The 19725-nt window shown below is 34.8% G+C and overlaps 1 protein-coding gene across 1 annotated transcript in view; it reads right to left on the bottom strand.

The window, feature by feature from the left end:
* Positions 1-18055, bottom strand: part of LOC132545952 (cardioacceleratory peptide receptor-like) — a 49679-nt gene extending 31624 nt beyond the window's left edge. Inside the window, exon 1 of the mRNA XM_060209634.1 lies at positions 17851-18055. Within this exon, the coding sequence (XP_060065617.1) occupies positions 17851-18055 (205 nt within the window). The remainder of the gene's footprint in view (positions 1-17850) is intronic.
* Between the last annotated feature and the right edge of the window lie 1670 nt (positions 18056-19725).

The following is a 19725-nucleotide window of genomic DNA, read 5'->3' as shown; positions in this document are numbered from 1 at the left end:
AGCGTCCTCTACTGCTCCACACTATGATACTTGATCAAATGTAAAACATAAAAACAAACAAACAACAAAACAAAACAAAAATAAATAAATAAAAAGCAAAAAAAAACAAAAAACAAAAAAAAAACAAAAAAACAAAAAACCAACAGACAAAAAGAAAGCTAATGTCTCGTATAGATTAAATTCAAATGCTCCAGGCGAAACTACCTTCCTAAATAAGCGTGAGCCCTCGATAATATATTTTGAAATTGAAAAAAAAACATATTTAAAAGCGATACAGGAAGATAATTTCCTATCAATGGAATGCTCCAACTTTCTGATTTTTATTGCGTTTATCTAATGACAGTGAAAATTCCAATTTTCAAATCCTCTATCTCATCCATTACAGTATAAACATTTGCTGAAAACGACCACACTAGTGACTTAAATAACTACAGCAAAAATACAGTCATGTTAACAAAACTTTAATTCAAACGCAAAAGATATAAAACGAGGATAAAAATAATGATGGAAATACCAACATATTAACATAATCATAAACAAAAGTGAAATTCAATTAAAGAAGATCAACAAAAGAAATATTTACTCTGGAAAAAGTACAGAGAGGATAAGGTAAGATGTTCCGGGAGAGTAAGCGTCTTCTTCTTCATCGACGACACCCGCCATGTAAATTTTGGTCAATTGAAGTAAGTAATGTCACGTTCTCAACAAGATAAACAGGACCGGAACCAATAAAATGAAGAGCTTTAAGATTTACGCATATGGTTTATCAACTAATTTTACCGACAAAAAACAGCCTTAACAAACAGGATACATGAACGTATCATAATCTACCACATTCCATCGATGTGCTTTCCGGCAAAAATATTTTCTCTGCAACCTGAGACGTGTTGACTAGGGCTTCCAAATTGTGATTTATGAATTTTGATCTTCAGTGAGACTTTTAGAAATTATTGGTAAGTGCTTACGGTTTACAGTTTAAAAGATAAATCAAGATATAAAAATAAACCTACATAAAGATCGATAACCTCATTGCTTTGATGATATATGCACGTGTATATGAATTACGAGGCTTTCTCCATATCACTCATGAAAGGATCTAATTGAATTTATAGCCGCAGATTTTACAATCACAGCACAATGTTTTATTCATAGACTTTCTGCAATTTACATTTATTCCATCTTGCATGCAAGGATGTATTTTGACAATTCAATATATCTGACAGTTTCGACTTAAAACATATAATTTTTGATAAATTGAATTTTTTTTTTGTTTCGTTTATCCGGAACTATTTCTACAAGTGTGATTAGTGTTGATATATTGCCTGATTTTTCCGGTCATTAAGGAAATCGGGATTTATTAATCTGAGCAAAATGACAGCCAATACTACAGTAGATAATATACCTATGTTGTTTCAAAATTGAATGCTTGCTAAAATTAATAACATGAACAAACGACATTAGGGAGAAGATTTACTTATATATTGACACTACCACAGTTTCTAATGAAGCCGTTCACCAAATTACTGAAATTTACAATAGGCAGTGCCACTTAAACATGTCTAAAGATAGAACAATGTCACTTACTTCTAATTAATTAACGTATATCGACCTTCTTGTGACGTCACTATTTCCGGAGCCCGGCAATCCGTTTCGTTTTCGATAACACGCTATCAATATCCAGTTTTAGAGTTTACATTTCGTCTTGGCGTTTTGGAGGCTGTTTGATTATCACAAGATAAAAGCTAGGGATGAGGATGGGAGAGCATTAGGCTTTTGAAATGGTTACCATGGAAGTGAAAACAATGTTCAACAGAACACGTCGTGACTTGCATTCATTTGCCTATATGAAACACCATCACCGTTTTCGTCTGATTTTTCCCTTTAATGGCACACGTCCCAAAAGTCTAACATCGAACATAATAACAAAAAAGTCTGACAACTTCTGAACCTCATTCATCCAATTAACACACAGTTTACATTTGCTGCTAGAAATTCAAATTACGTGAACAATTGGTTGGGAGTTTTTATTTGAATTTCAAGTTCTTTTTGCTAGACATAGAAATATCATCCGGCCCCATATTGCTATTCCTAGAACATCTTTCATATATATTTCTGTTTGCTCTTCTGTGTCTTTCGTGACATCCATATTCTCATTATTCAGTGTTTCAAATGTAACACTTTGTTCTATTTTCTTATATAACCTATACATAATCTCCTGGGTATTGGCACGCAATAATTTGTATGAATATAATATTAAACACTGATAGTTATGATAGCACAAGGCCTGCTGCAAGTTATCCAACGCATTTTGGGTAGTGTCCTGTCAGTCGAGACATCTAAGACAGTACAGGCCTATTCGTGGTCTTCGTTTCAAAAATAAAAACAGCTCAAGTAGGGATACTTTACCTCATGTCTGAAGCTGAGGTCGGGGAGAGAGGAGAGGGAGGGTACTCGTCCGCGAAAGGTCAAAAGGTCGTAATGGTGGAAGTAAAACCCGTTAGATAAATCAATTTATATAACTGAGGTCGCCAAGTCCAGCGCTCTTACAGCGGAGGTATGGCGATTACATGTAGTGATAAGGAGAGGTCAAATGTACACACGAAAGATCTATAACAATTTCACACGTCAATCCCGAATCCTACATGCAAAAACAAATATCCTTATAAATTAATATAAATTGCTTTTGCTGACAGAGAAACATCTACTTTATAACTCCGTTAGATGAACAAAATGACTCGGAAACTATCGATGACTTTTCCATTAAGCTAGAATTTATTGCAGTTGCCATGGAAAATCAGAAAATGGGTTTATTTGATATTGTTCCAGTTTTGTTTGATTCTCTCTTAAAAATTGCAAACCGAACTTGTCGTCTAAAAATTTTGAAGATGACATGGCAGCGCTCGTGTACTGCCCTTCTAGAATATCCGCACGGAACATAGTGGTAGCAATTAGCATGACTTGCAAATCAATTCTGCAAATGTTTGAGCTGGTTACAAAGTCTCATCTCATTAACATTCGTTTCGATCATATTGGATTTTCTTCGGTTGTCTCTCGGGTTTAATATTTAGGCCCTAGCATTTGTGTCTTATGAAGAAGGAAGAAACAGCTGTTTGACGGAGTTTAATTCATTGTTGGGTTGTACTTTGTCTAATCTTTTGTACTTCAGTTTTTGTTATACAATCTCAGGAGGAAGAAACATGTGAATAATGTAGTTTATTTTTCCATCCCTGAGCAGGAGATCACAAGGCTACTTTTGCAGCTGAGCTGACTTCCGTGAAAATAAGCCATTTACTGTATGACTTTCGTCATACCTCGGTAATTTTTCGTCATGTCACAATATTTTTAGTCAGGAAGGTGTTAGCATAAAGCAGAAAAGACTGTTATTTTAATGACCACAGAAGTACTTGTTATACAATGTATTTGCACTTATGTCGACTTACAAGGCTTCAATTATGAAAAAAAAAAAAAAAAAAACGGATCAGTTCAGCGAGAGAACGAAATAACGGAATTATAATATTTGTCCTGTTAAATAATCAGTCAATTTCCTGTTCTGAAATTTCCAACCGAAACTGAATAACTTCTGAGTGGTTTGGTTGTTATTGCTTTAGTACTTATATCGACAGCTTTGATAAATGAATGACGGCCAGTGAACGCGAAGTGAGGGAATGTGTAGAGAGCATGTGGTTTTGGGAAGATATATATTAGACAGAGTGTTCAGTCGGTTAGGTCGGGTTCGTTCAGTTACGGACCGTCAAGATAACGGTAATCAAATCGGAATTCAAAACGGAATTAAATACAAAATATCAAATGTTCGTTTATCAATAAATGGCCTCATGAAAACTACAAATGATTCAACAAATGTTGCAGTCAGACGCCAACTTTCGTTCATCGCTGTCAATTAAACGCTTAATGATCTCTCTTGTCTGCAAATCTTCCGGACGACTCTGAATAAGTCTTGAGGATGTCAATCGAATAATATTGCGCACGTTAGGCATTGATGAGACTTGATTACGATGATGTCTGTAAAAGACAGCATTCCCTTTCAAAAATATTGGTTTGCCTGTGTTGATTAGAATGCAAATGTTAGAACAAAACATTATAGATGATTAAAACAACTTTATAATTTCAGTATTTCAGGAAACATCGGTATGACGTTCTTGTCCCTCAATCGACTTGACAAGATTCTGCGATTCAATATATTTTCTACTTTTGTAAGATATTGAAAATTGACTTACTCCTTGGAGCTCCAGCATGTTCTCAAACCACAATAGCGCTTAGTACACGCACGGCAATACGTTTTTCGACATACAAGAATATAAGTTTTACAAGAAAGAAGTATGTACTCATACCATATACTTGGCTGTAAGTACAAGAACATTTGATTTAGAAGAGGTCCTGCAAGTGACCATGAATATCTTCTCATAAAACCTCATTGTTGTTGATTTCAATATTTTACGACAAGAAGTCGGATATGTTTTCCATATGATTCAAACTTGGTGGGTGACCGATCGAAATTTTGTTGTGATTTTATTACTTGTTCATAATTAATTTCTAGACTGTGAAAACATTACAAATGATAATTCTCCATTACTTTGATTTCATCCTTACACGTGTAAAGTCAATATCTGTTGATGGCGAAATGGATTATAACCCAAGTACCACATGCTGGCGTACTAATTTCCGGTATGAAGAGTAACCGTACTTTTATATCTATAGCATAATATCTTTTTTCCTGGAAACTCATGTACTCTGTTTGAAGTAATATTTGATTCCGTGATCCTGCCACGTGATGGGATTGTGTACGATAGTCGCGCTGTGGCAAAGTTCCAGAAAAGGAATGATAGTGAATCTTTATTGGTTCACGTGCTTGTCCTGTTGTACCGAAAGTACAAATATCTCAGTCATTTCACGTCAGGAATGACTGTATCTATGGAAAAGTAATTCTTATCGTAATAACTGTCATCATGAATGTTCTCTTTTCAATCCTTTCATCTCAAGTACAACGGAAACCATCCGGAAATTTGCGACCGACCTTGTTTCAAGTCCAAAAAGGACGAAACCCGACTTTATCTAAATCTAAATGTGAATGACATTATTCACTTGAATGTCTTTTGTACAATATTCTTACCAAGACACCATCGAAACATGGAGGTAATAAATACATGATGTGAGATACGATTTACACGAGGTATATACTGATCCATTTTTCAAACGTGTTCCAGAAAGCTTCAAAATTACCTGGGTTTCTTAATTGTGTTCAATAGTCTTTTCTAATCAGGAAAATTGTCGAAACACGCATAAAAAATATTAACTCTTTATTGAAAGGACATTTGACCTTGAAACTCTGAAATGAATATTGTGAGTGGTTTACCAAATGCGTTGGCGTATAATTCTGTACAGTATTGCTATTCACAGTACTAATACTATATTTGAAGTCGATTGTAATGCCGATATGGTCAGTAGAACTTGTCGGTTTCTCTTTTTGAATGTTAACATATCTGTTAAAATACAGAGGACATTTTACGATCGTCATAGTAATCTCATCGATAAATGTACTCTTTATTTGTGAAATATGAAACCGGACGTGTTCGATGCTCTGCCAAGGTTTACATGAAGGGTGTCGTCGATGAAGCAGAAAGCGCTAGCTCTTCCGGAACATCTGGTTTTATTCTTGTCTTTTTTCCGGTGTCTCCGTGTGTTATTCTTTCTTTTGTTCATATTTTCCATAGTTTGACTGAAGGTGAGTTTTATTATGATTGAGTTGACATTGGGATTGTTGTTTTCTGTGTCCTTCCATCATATTTCCGAAACATTTTTGTAGTGTTCCTAATCAATGTACATGTAACGTAATTAGGACAAAATTCATATTAAACATGATACTATCAATAATTGTATTACAATCCTAAAAAAATGATATTTTTAAGGATAGAATACATCATGTAAAAAAATATGTTCCGAGAATAGAGTAGATAGCGAAAGCTATTGCTCATATATCGAAAAAATTCCATTTTCTACTTCATACTTTTCATGTTAAAAATGAATAATTAAAATCATTGTTTACAAAATGTTCGTTTGATGCGACATAAAAAACAACAAAAACAAAAACATAAATCTTAAATCGATTGTTATGCAGCAGCTGAGTTACCATAAGCGACTACTAAAATTGTCAGCGTTTCACTACTACAATGTAAGACGACAGTAATTGTGTAGAAGACAAAATTGCGTAGAATCTTTAAACATAGACTCACAATGTAATGCTTTTGGATTTACCATAAATAGGTCACTGTATCTTGTTTGGGTTATCCGACATCCATATGTTGTAATTGATAATTACTTTGCCTGTTGGCATCACCCTCGTATGTCTAAAAAAGTTCTGTCGCTCTATGACACATTTGACACACAAGTGATTAATACCTTTCATTATGAATTACATACGGTATAGCCAAAACACTCACTGAACAGGATCATAAAAATGGTGTGTTATTTCACACTTATTAGTAATGCTTAATCCCCCCCCCCAAAAAAACCCCAAAAAAACCAAAATACCAAAAAAAAAAAAAAAAAAAACACACAAAGTTCCATAAGAAAATCGTTCAGTCCATATTGTCCGCTACCAGAATATCCATATTAACGTGGAAATTAACAGTCTGCTGTAAACAAAATCACATTTGTTTCCTAGTTACGGCCGGTCATTTTAAGTTCAGACCATTAAAGGCAAAAAGAGATGAATATCTGAACCCTTTCTGGACTGTTATTTGCTACACAGTTCTACGAATGCTCTTTTGTCTGGAGGAATACAGATCGTCTTCATGAGAGAGTCATATGAATTATTCAGTCCTAACTTCAAAATGATAGACAAACGACACACAAGTGAATGTCACCTTTCAATACAAAGTTAGAGTCAGATACAGTAGAGCTAGACAATTAATTAAACTATATTGTACAGCTATCTCATCTTGTCGGACACGTGATACTACGGGCTTAGATTCGAATCCTAGGAGGCAACCAATAAACATTGTATCAGCAGTTTCCTAATGAAATGAGCACGTCTTTTATAATAGTAAGTCAGATATACGTCTTATTTTACAAGATTGTACAAAAGACATTACATATCAGGCAAGTCTGACTCACTGACCAGTAAAGGGTTGGTCAATCGACTTCATTGCACCATAAGATCTATACGCTGTTTTCCCTGCTAATTGGAAGGTGTATCCCTTGATGGACAATAATCTACGAAGTGTCATGATTTGTACATAATCAACACGCATAAAAGCTGTTACGCCTCTTAAATCGAGATTCTCACGAGATCAGAGACAGACCGCACGCGCAGTACATACAGAATGAATTGGATATGTTGCTTCATTTATCTCTCCACTGGTCCTCATGGGAGAGCATATCATTTATATGGAATCTGGCTGATTCTGAAAGGACTTACTGTCTGTGGCTATAAAATTACGATCTTGGTCGGAAGGACGTTTGAGACACCAATGAAACTGAAATCGCATATATTCCTCATTTCTCAGAATAACGCGAAAAACGGTTTTCGATTTTTAAGATGAAGCTGCATTCTGCATTGCGTACCGAGACAAACTAGTCTGTTTGCACCAACATGCAATTTGTATGAATATTAACGAACACGCTTATCCTCAAACAACCGGTGGCGTTTGTGAAAGACGCAACAGCATTAAAGTGTCGGTATTCCTTCTTGGTATTTTCATGAACTATTAATCAGTGTCTGAGATTCTTCAATGATTTGGTTTTATTGCGTAGAATCCTTTTAAGAGATGTCGTTTTTTAAGTCATTTGATTTGAAGGGTCAAGACGACCTATTGCTAAAGTGCATTGTCAGCCGTCGTGCGCCGTGCACCGTTCGTACACTTTCCCTTTAAAACATTACTCTTGCTTAATACCTTGGCGGATTTCAAGTAAATGTGGTCTGAAACATCATTTGGGAATTATTTCTTTTATTCAGAAAGTTATTCGATCCTTAGGGACTTGGGGATGGGGACCCAAAAGGTTAGTGAGACAAACTTTGCTTTAAAACGCTACTCTTCCTGAAGGATTGAATCGATTTCATTCAAGTTTTGTCTGTAACATCAGTAGTTGTTCCTTAATAATTCTTAAATTCATAAAGATAATTCGATTACTAGGGACTTTGATGCGGGGCCCCAAAAGGAGAAGTTTGACACTATTTTGCTTAAAAACGCTATTCTTTCTTAATGCCTGGGTAGATTTCAGTCAAATATGGTCTGAAACATCAATGTAGGTGGATTATCATTTCTTCAATTCAAAAAGTTGATTAGATCCCGCGTGATCTGGAGGCGGGGCCCAAAAAGGGGAAATAAGTCCATAATTTTGCTTCAAAAGGCTAGTCTTACTTAAAGCTTAAATTGATTTAAAGCAAATTCAGTCTGAAACATCAATGAGAGTGGGGAATTATTTCTGGAATTCAGAAAGTTGATCTGACTCCCAGGGACTTGTGGCAGGGCCCCGAAATGGGAAGTTTAATACTATTTTGCATAAAAACGCTTCTCCTTTTAAATGCCTTGGTAGATTTCAAGCAAATTTGATCTGAAACATCATTGCTAGTGGTTTATCGTTTCCTCAATTCAGAAATTTAATTTGACCGAGAGGGATCCAAAACGCTCTTAATGCGTCGGATGATTCCAGCCAAACGTGGTATAAAGCATTATCAGTGGGAATGATAAGAAAGCATGCATGAAGTGCTCATGAGATTGTCCTGACGAAATCCAACATAACTGATTGAGAACAAATAGTCTGAACTACCTGTCATGTTTTATTCACGCCAATGAGAAAAATGTTTGGAGTTTGATTTTTGTTATCTGATTTTATTTTTTCAGTCTGATCAAAATGTCAACATGATAACCGCTGTAACCATTTTGTAACGTGAACAGAACTTACATTTATGAGTTTCTGATACTTTCAAGGAATGTTCATAATTTGAATTCATTACATTTGTCAGACCAGTATCAGCAAATGCTGTGGTTTGTCCATTCATTCGTTGATTGTCAGATGACCGTTAAAGGCCATGACTCTCTTGTTTAAAGATATGCGTTGAGTTATTGTGTTTTTGGGAGGCTGCGAAATGTTTGTGTAATGTGATATGTAGACAAACAATGAAGACCGATATATCTACTAGAATTTTGTTCTTTTAATAAATGTTCAATAAGCGTATACAGCCAAATATTGCAGTCTACCGTTATAAAGCCTAGCCAAAAAAAAAAAAAAACAAAAACAAAAGAAACAAAATTGTCTCGTCTTAACATTTTTATCTCTTTGCACTTTCCCATTTAGATTCTGACATTTCTTCCAATCACTTTTGATTTTACTCAGTCGCCTACTAGGTTTAACATTTAAGCCGTTTGTGTCACTGACGAGTCCTAGAAGGATGAAATGCAGTCCATTGGCTCAAAGTGTAGCTCATTTAAATATGTATTAAATGGATAAAATATCTTTCAGAGCCTGAATTTGGGACTTAAAGTGGAACGATTATTTATAGTTTCCATGGATGTTGAGGTACCAAGATTCTTGGTCATTCTCCTCACTCATTTTTCAATATTGGTCGGAGTTATTACCATCGGAGATAGTAATGGTTCGGACACTACCCTAAATCGATGAAATAATAGTCATGTCTAATTTCAGTTCATGGTAGATATGGTAGCACGCAGAATTGAACTTTCTGTCGTGTCTTCTGCCGTAAAACTCTTAACAATCTGCATCACTATGGTAAAAGTTGAAATATATTTTTCGGTGTCGCATCGATTCTCCGAAGGTGACGCCTACGTTTCCAGATATCACGCGAACAAATGCATCTAAGAGAGCATTTACTCGAATTCCTGAATTTCAAATGTGTGTTGATTTTTAATAACTACCCTCTTCTTTTGTAAAATCTACACACTAAACACAGCCGTCCACCTCGCAAAGACAGGAGGCCATCCGAAGATGATCAAAACTTCTGATAGGAATATAAAACCGAAACAAAAAAATTCAATTTAGCATCAGGTAATGCTCTTTTGTAGATGTTGTTGCGTAAACTCTGAAAACATGTCGGAATTATATTTCCCAAGTGTTGCATAATTGCTAGTCACGCTGTTAATTCACGTCACAGGTTGCATCTTCAAACCTCGTAAATTAAATTTCATTCCGGTGTTTATCGAGACAGTGATTCCTCATTTTACGGTTTACTGAATAAACAAATAATCAAGTATCACCAAACCCTATTAACGCTCCAAAAAGGTTGATAATTAAATGGCATTGGCAGTTTATCTATAGGATTTTGATTTGGTTTGATTTAGAGACATTCACAACGGGCAATAGGATCTTTAAATCAAATGAAATGTTTTTTTATTATGTTCAGTCTGCGACATTTGGGTCCTCGTTCCATGCTTCCTAAATGAAGACAGCATTTTCTGCTTCATTTAATAACACTACATCCCTATCTTTAATACATTCACCCTTGAACACATAAAAGCTGGAAATATAAGGAGTTGTTTATTCCGGTTCGGATTCTGTTTTAAAAACGTTTAGTGATAAAACTCATTATCATTGGCAATACGGTTATACTACAACATAATAGTCTTACCTCAACTTGTCTGATTGTGTTATGCTGGGTTTCTGGACAGTTGAGGAAATATCGAATAATGAAAAGGTAGATCGTGCCTTTTTTTTACCATTCGTCTTTCTTTTCAAAAAAAAAAAAAAAAAAATACTGAGTGTGAACACGTTCTAATGTCACAGTAGCAAATGGACTGATATAAATATCCGATTAAACTGACAATGTGTTTATGGTATTTTTACTATAGAGATAGACGCGGAGATAAACTCGGCATTGATCGTATTCTTATGGGTCATACATACATTTGACATTTACATATACGGAAGACCGAAAACCAACCTCAACAGGCGTGAAACATTTACTGTGGAAGGTCGGGTGGCGCAGTGGTAACACACTCGCCTTTTCCTAGACTTCCGCGGTTCGATGCAACCGAACGGACGTGAAAAGGTAATGAGTCTCCTGTCTAACCACGTGGTTTTTCCTGTGCATTCTAGTTCCTTTCCCACTGTAAGACCCTTCATGCGCTTTTTCCGGGCCAATAATAGTGATTAATATATCAATTTGATTTGCAATTGTATGAACTAAACGTAATTTAATGAATAAAATAATAAAACACGTTTCATTGACTGCACTAACCTGCTGCCCACACTCAAAGTTTTACAATAGCATTACACATATGAAAGTTCTTTTGAAACAGTTAACATATTGAATATTTATATACAGGTCAAATTCAGCATAAGCGATGAAACTATGGATGACAGTAGAGCTCTTAAGACATCAATGACATTGATATAGACACACATATACTAAACAAATTGATAATATTACATTGACCACTTAAACGTTAATTCTGATTCCATAAATACTGAATCTATTGCGACTTTCAGTTTTTCAATTTTTATTGGAGAATGTACCGATATCAAGCCCAGACGCCAAATATTGCAAACGAGAATTTGAATATTAGAATTATTTATCACAATGGTAAATATATCACAATTCAAATCATACCAAACACGAAAGTCCACAACTTGGAAATATTGTTTATGTTGTAAGTCTCTGTAGAAGCTTTGCCCGATTTTCCTGGACAAAAGATGCGCTTCGTATCGCATTTTTTCTGTTAACTGGGATAACCTGGATGATTGCAAAAGTTAAGTACCAAATGGTGACAAGTTGCATTTAATATAATTGATTTTCACATACATATGAAAACGCAAGGTAATTTACCCCAACTCCAGATTGGAGATTGAGTGTCGGCATATTGATTAAATCCTTCACGGGATGTTCTGTTTCATAAGTGATTAATGTACCAGCGTAATCAAACTAACCAAGCGTTATTCTATATATAGCGCAAAACTAATATTCATCCTTTATTATAGAAACTAAAAACATCCGCGGTTGGCTATAAGAACAAATATCTCATTGAAAGATATTCCTTATCTTGTCTTCTCTGACAAATTTCCTGTCACAGGGTATAAAGAATACTAAATTTTTATTAGCGTTTCGGTATTGTAAGCCAATTGAGAACGCTGTTTCAATGATACATAAGACATTTGTTATTGATTAAATTAGTTTTCCACCGGATATATATATATATTCCTATCTATGAGCTGTCAAGTTATTTGACAATGTAATCTGCCAGCTTGAAACATTTTCTACCAGAAGTGACCGAAACATTCTTATAATATACTGCAAATGTCACTACAACGGACATCCTTACAATTAAGCATTCATCAAAAACATATTGACATACCTGAGGTCTTTGATGTTTATTCATACTTAACAATATTGCTACTCCGAATAAAGAGTTGCATTTCCCCCTCATTTTCAACACAATTTCTACATACCTGAGCACAACTTCAACCCTTTAAAACTGCTTTGCATTGCAATGATTGATCAGGATCCTGGACGAGCGGAAATTACATGTCTAATCTTGATTAGATTGCAACAAAAAGTCGTGTAATTTTTCTCTGTATTTATGGTCAAAATAGGAGTGGATAATTCGCAACCATTAGAAAGAGATGCAACCACGTCTTTTCAAAAATCATTAATGTTTTTTATGAATGCCGGTCTTGATAAGATGTGTAAAATGTTTCTAATGAGGTTCCGGGTTTCTGTCAAACCTCCAGGCATGCTAACAAGTACCATACACACCAAACAAATATTGAAGAAAGGAGAAGACTATTAACCATTGAAATCGTGATCATGACCGTAACAATTGTCAATAGTCTTCGGCAGCATACATCATACAACCTCTGTTTACTCATCATCTATTTATATCCCCCACGAATATCGTGATATTGGGAACATAGCCTCGGGGATCTTATAACCTCCGATTTTCAAATGAGAATGCGAAGGAAATAGGGATATCATACAGCAATGATTCTCCATACTAATTTTCATGATAGGTTACTAACCAAATTGTTACGGATATGCCAAATATTTACGTTTTATGTTATCGTTGTTCATGATGTTTTTGATAAAAGATAACGCTTCTCTTCTTTTCAGTATTTATTTAACAAACAACAGCGAAAATAAAATATGATGCCAACGTGATGCCTATAATAAAACGTCCAGTTCCTCATGGACGTTGTTTTCGATAAATCTTACTGGGATATGGCAGGAATAAAATTCTTTGCTGAATCCAAATCTAAATCAGATTCTCGTTATATAGGCGTATGATTTTTAAAGTCGTTTGAGTTTTACTCGTTGCAATATCTGATGCGTCCATCGTAAAACCGGTTTTTTTTTTTTTTTTTGTTCTTTTGTCACATCTTTGTATTGACAATATGATTTCATTATTCAACGTTATTTCCGGGGAGGATGAAGTCATGGGGTCTGTACACACACCTACCTAATCCAATACATAGCATGAAATTGCTCTTTGCTTTTAATCGTCAGTATAGAAAACAGTAAGGACGGTTGATTCAATATAGTACATTGCCATTCACTTTAACGACTAACATCTTTAATATATGATTAATCCCTGTTACAACAAAGCACATTTGGATTTATGTTACTTATCTTATTCCTATGAAAAGAGAGCTACACAAAGAGATGTTGATGAATTTGATAAATGAAAACGGTAAAATGTCCAATTTCATGGACAAAATGAAGTCAATGTTCCCCTTGAAATTTTATTGCTCCGCGTTCATGTATCTGAAATATAGCAAATGTTGGCAATCGTACATTGGCAGTTCACACACGAGCTCATCAAGAGAACAAATTGCTGCTGGGGTCGAACGATTGGTCATAGGCAATGATACGAGAAAATAAACTACCGCAGCCTTCCCAAGGGAGACATTCCAGAGATAATCTGAATAATGTCTATGATAAGGCCCGTTTTCGGAATAACACGTGCGTGTAATTTGGATTTACGAACAGGATCAAAATATCTTTATTAAAAGTGTCATTGTGAAAGTAAACACAATGTACATCAGTCATCGGAATGGTACTCTTTGATAGGGGAAGAGTTATTTACAGATTATCAGGAAGATCTGAGAGAAAATCCTTGTTTGTAGTAAGCGTATTTACCTAGTGGAATTTCATGAACATTCTAACGGCAACAAATTATTGTTTCTTGCTATGGTCGCAAATTAGAAAAAAAAAAAACCGATAAAATCAATGATGCTGCATTCAGGATTGAATTTTGGTCAAATACATGGGAAAGAAGAATAGTCGCGTGGGTTTTAATGTAACAAATCATAACAAAGTGAAAAAAAACTAAGATTCTGTTTATCATCACCGCAAAAATAATTATCTTCAGAGTATCTTACCGTAACACGCAATTGTTAATGGTCTGTGTACATTGCATAGCGCAGTTATCGTTCCTACCGATGGGTCACATGACCTAGAAATGGAGTAGATCATCTGCACAACCTTTTCCCATATATCACAACCTGATTCTCATCTTCCTTGGTGGATTATTAGAAATGAGGCACAGCTGTATGTAGGAGCAGTTGCAACTTGCTGTAGATGAGTTTTTTTTATATACATCATATTCACCAAGGTTTCCAGTAAGGGTACATTTTTCACTAAATAACACAAATTAACGTAATTACATGGGAATTATATAACTGTCCCGTTAAGTGACACATACCAGGGAAAAAGTTGCGACGGCACAAGTTTTCGAGTAGTATTAATGAAAATGTATAACGTTTTAATGTACTTTATAGAAAAGAGTAACTAAAATGCATATCGCAAACTAAGAATCGGTGCTTTTTCATTTACCGAAGTACGACCATGTTTTCTTTATATCTATGATGTTATCTGATTTGATGACTATATAATCTTCTCCAGGAATAAAGCATACTTCTAGGATTAATCATCGCAAACAAACGATGCAAGGCTATGTATGTTTTTAGATAATGAACCACCACGAACAATGGTTAATTTGTCGTTTACTCGATTGTTCATGCAAAACTGCAATTGTGTTTGACAACGTACTTAGTAGCTCTTGCATAATCATTTCATATGACGCCCCACAAAATCAATAAAAGGACTGAACAGCACTCAAATATACAAACATGACAATCGGTGTAGACTTCATACTGTGGTTGTAAACAAGGTGATAGGATTAATGACATTGAACATTACAGCAATGCTTACATTAATGAGCTGGAGCTACATTAACGCCGATTTGGAAGTGTCTTGAGACAATTTTAATGAACTGCGAATGTTGAGTTCGTCTCAAGAGCAAATCAATTCATCAAGCTGTTATATATCTATCAAAGCATGATCCAATGTCTATAATTCAGATAGACGGTCCGGTATAAGTATTTCTTTATCAAGTCAAAGTCTACAATTATTAGAACTTGTGTATGTCTAATGGCTTGGATTAAAAGGATAGTCTTGCATTAGAAGACCAGCAAGCAATATTACTCGGTCATAATGCGATTATGTAACAGTTTTAAAAATAAAACAATTAAAAACAGCGTAATGCTATTGTCATGATTAATTTTGTCAATAGAGTTTCTTCTGAAAATGAAAAAATGAAAAGACAATTGCGCGGAAAGATAATGTTATACTAAGTTCTTCGGTCATCTTATTATAATTCCAGATAAAATGAATTTGCTGATTGAAGTGCTATTTCTCACGTGATTTTGTAAAGAATCTGTGTACAATCTATCTGATAGCTAAAGGATCATTTAAAATTGCTCGTCTTGTGGGCATGGCAAGTAAGACACAGTCGCATATGGTACATGTGTAAGCTGGGTGTCAAAATTGCTTTGGGGCGGAGAAAAGGGTAATATTTTAGTACATACTGCCTGTCCAGTTTTGTTTATATCAATTTTGAATAAATTACGATTTGCCACAGCCGGCTTTAAGAGTTCAAAGCTTTAGAAGGACATATTTAGAGGGACCGTATTTGTTCGGTATCTCATTATAGGTGTGTATTGAAATATGGTCTATTTACTTTAATGTGTTTGATAAAACCTATAACATGTCGGTCAAAACAAGCACATTGACTTTCTTTATAGATTTTCCCCAGTCGCCCCCAGGCTTCAAAATTTAGGCATCAATGACGAGTTCTAGAAAGACCAAACAGCTTATGATGCAATTTACTTCATTGTTTGGCTCTACTGTATCCAACTCTAAATTTGTATTAAAAGGTGCTATTCACTTGTGTGTCTTTTGTACAATCTTTGATAGTTTCAATGTAATTCGGTCAGACGTCTTCCGATGGACCATTGATTTCAATTCTAGGTTAACTGATAGGGGATGAGTGACATAAATCTGTAATTCTTTGTACAGTTAATTGTAGTCTAGACACAAACAGACTTCGGGGGAGAGCATATAGAACGGATGGATGTAATGTATATCACCTCAATGAGATGCAGCCTGTAATTAGCAATAAATGAAGGACGAATAAGATTGATCACTACAACGATGAATCCTGACTAGCCATTAAAACTTTATAGACATTTAAAGTCGGCTACATAAGTCAGCCTAATTTATTGGTGATTGGTGTCTGAGAAATAACGACATTGTAATATGATGGATATTGATTCTGATATCAGGTTTAAAAATTTCCCTCGTAGAGTGATATATATAAACTTTACTGAGTCAGATCAATCTTGCTGATGACAGTATATAAATAATTAAAGACTACATGTGTTGGGTATGCTCCTTCAAAAGTTTTTTTCCAATATTGTGCTTTCCTTCAAAATTGTTTACAACGGAAAATTAACAAAAAAATAGTCAGTGCCTTTTGACACAATATCACAAACAAGACAAATTACATATAAGATCGGTAAGCTTCATGGTGTATATGCCAAAATCCTTAATATGATCATGATCGCAATATTTATAAAAACAAACAAAATAATTCAAAATCTAGACAAAAATAATCTCGATAAATCATTGATTATTCAATTGTGAAACGCTATTGTCCCAACTTAAGCATTTAATTGTAAGTCAGGTAACGAAGCGAACATGTATTCTTAGAAAGAATTGTTCTTCTCCGTTCATTTTGCTTTAATCAGTGGAAAGATAACATCCATTCTTTTATCCAAGTAAATATAGTTATGTCCATGTATCTTATATCAGGAAACATGTGCTTTTGTTATGGGCTATGTGTTTACAACAGACACATACTGCTTTCAAATTCATCAAAAATGTAACACGACATTTGATTGGTCAATGAGAATAACATATGGCAGTATAACAACATTATTTCTCAATTACATTTTACATATCCTAGACGGTAGTTATTGATAATGTCAACGATCTCGACAATCCAAGAATATTACGCCAGGAAGATACTGTGACCATTAAAAGTCAATATATTTTCTCTTTATGTGACATACTATGAATATTGTGGAATGTTCTCCGAACTTCTGAAATTATGCCTAAAAATGAGACTAATTCTTGGTGTTAGAATACATTCAAGCTTAAGGTTTTAGAAGTATGTAGCTGTATAAAATTTTAAAAATCATTTTCGCTAGCTCCAATGCACTCCACTTTTGAAAATCAATCTCAATATACCGGCGGATATTTGAAATACAAAAAATGATATTACCTATATGATAAGTGATATATCATTCAACAGTTGACCATTACTGTAAGGATGTTGTTGTTCCTGATGTTTATATCTTCGAAGATCGAATATAAACGGTTTTAGCGCACAGTTACTCGTTATCCTTGGAAAAACACTCGTTGTATATGCTTCCTTATTACACACAACTGAGCTGTGATTGGCTGAAGGATTCTTACTGTAAATCAAGATCTGATCTAATACCAAATATTACTACCTAGTAAGATTCCATAATACCTACCTGCGCATGCCAGGTTAGCAATGAACATGTTCATACGCGACTTTAGCTTCCGTGAGAGATAGATGAGAGTAAGTACGACACAGTTCGCTGTCAAGGTCAGGGTGAATAGAAAACACAGGAACGCCACCTGCTGGGTCTGAAACAAAAATAAATTAGACAGTGTATGTAAGGTAAAATTAATCTTGTGTCTCCTAAAAATCTCCATAGCACGATAAAGAGGGGGAAACAGAGGTCTCACAAGAATTTGTAGATGTGTATTTTGGCAGTGGTTGTGAGATTGCAAATATATTTAGTATACCAAATGATGCTTATTGGTGTCTGAAACGTCTTTATAATATCAATAGTCAAAGGATTTTCTTCATTGTTTTTGAGCACCAAAGACTTAAAAAATGCTCACGTCTCACACGGTTTCATCAGCACTAATATTTAAATTGTTATTTTTTAAATGTAATTGAAAAGAGGCTCCGAGTTAGAGAGATACCTGAATTGTTAATTATTGTAAACAACAAATTCTTTTTCTTTGTGCGATATAACGCTGGACGTGTTTGATACTTATTAGTTTGCCAGAAGGTTCCGTTGTAAACCCTGTTCTCATTTGAAAACTTGACATTATTTACTTAAGATTTGAATTCCTGGTGTCGTCAATGAAGCAGAAGACGCTTACTCTTCTGGAATAGCTGGTCTTATTTCCGTATACCTTTTGATGTTGGCAATTTTTTGTTTTTTGTTTAAAAAAAAACAACAGAAAATATGCATGCCTGTCAATGATTAATTCGTTTTTGTTTATCGCGAATTTTCAGCAATGTGATTTTAACAACGATTTTATCGACATGACTGATACAAATTGTGAACTGTGAATCAATTTGTTATTCTGTCAAAGTATTTGGCAATATTCTCACTTAAGAAATGGACATATTGTCGTGATTTTAGCAATAACAAAAGACGACTGTTCGAGAACGCACATAACATAGCTGCAAGACCATGACAACTTATCGATCTGTTTATGTACATCATCACAACCAAGCGTAGGTTTGTGTGACAGTCCATTACGATTCGAAATGATTTTTCTGACAGGCAGCTCTAATAAGTTAGCCGACGAAGCCTATATGTGATTTTAAATAACCAAACTTCCGTGCAATATGCTGTGTTGTGTTAAAGAAATACATACTTTCCTTGAAACTATGTCAGAGAAAAAACAAAAAATGTGTCATTTAAACTTAAATCAACATCATTTGCTATTAAAAATCTCAAAGTTATTTCAAAGCAGGGTTCTGTGATGTGGCCCATTTATAAGATCTGGTTGTTTTAATCAAACAGGAATGCAAAACATGCCACAGATGAAATGACCAACTTACACAGAAATCATAAGGAAGTGTACATAAACATTACTGTCTAAAGGCAAAACAAAGGGGATATGTTTGATTTCTGAGAAATCACAGTCTGACGGATTGTGGTAATGTATAATAAAGGAGGCTGGGTTGCTACATTTTGGTCTATCTGAAACGAATTTGGTAGCTAGGTCGTCGGAAATACGCTGCACTACCGGCCTTAATATCAATCGTACTACTTAATATCGTTTAAGCATTATACAAGCAATGTGCACAATTGTTCAAAGACATGAACTGTAAAGACGTTAAAAGTATGAACTGGAAGGTTTTATTATCGTTTTGCCAATATAGACATCCTCGCAACACGCAAGGTCAAAATAAGAACGGATTTCAAGAGGACCGCAAATAGCGAAAAGTAAACCATATGATGAAGGAAGAAACAGGAACAGACCAAGATCTAAACTCTCAAAAAGGATGCATCAGATCAAATAATTTTTAAAATATTAGAAAAAGATTGAAGTTGATTGAATACTGTTGCACCCTATCA

The sequence above is a fragment of the Ylistrum balloti genome, unplaced genomic scaffold, assembly GCF_031769215.1.
Source record: "Ylistrum balloti isolate Yb309-2 unplaced genomic scaffold, AGI_CSIRO_Ybal_v1 Utg369868, whole genome shotgun sequence".
Lineage (NCBI taxonomy): Eukaryota > Metazoa > Mollusca > Bivalvia > Pectinida > Pectinidae > Ylistrum > Ylistrum balloti.
The sequence above is the reverse complement of the archived record's forward strand: the minus strand, read 5'-3'. Positions and strand labels throughout refer to the sequence as shown.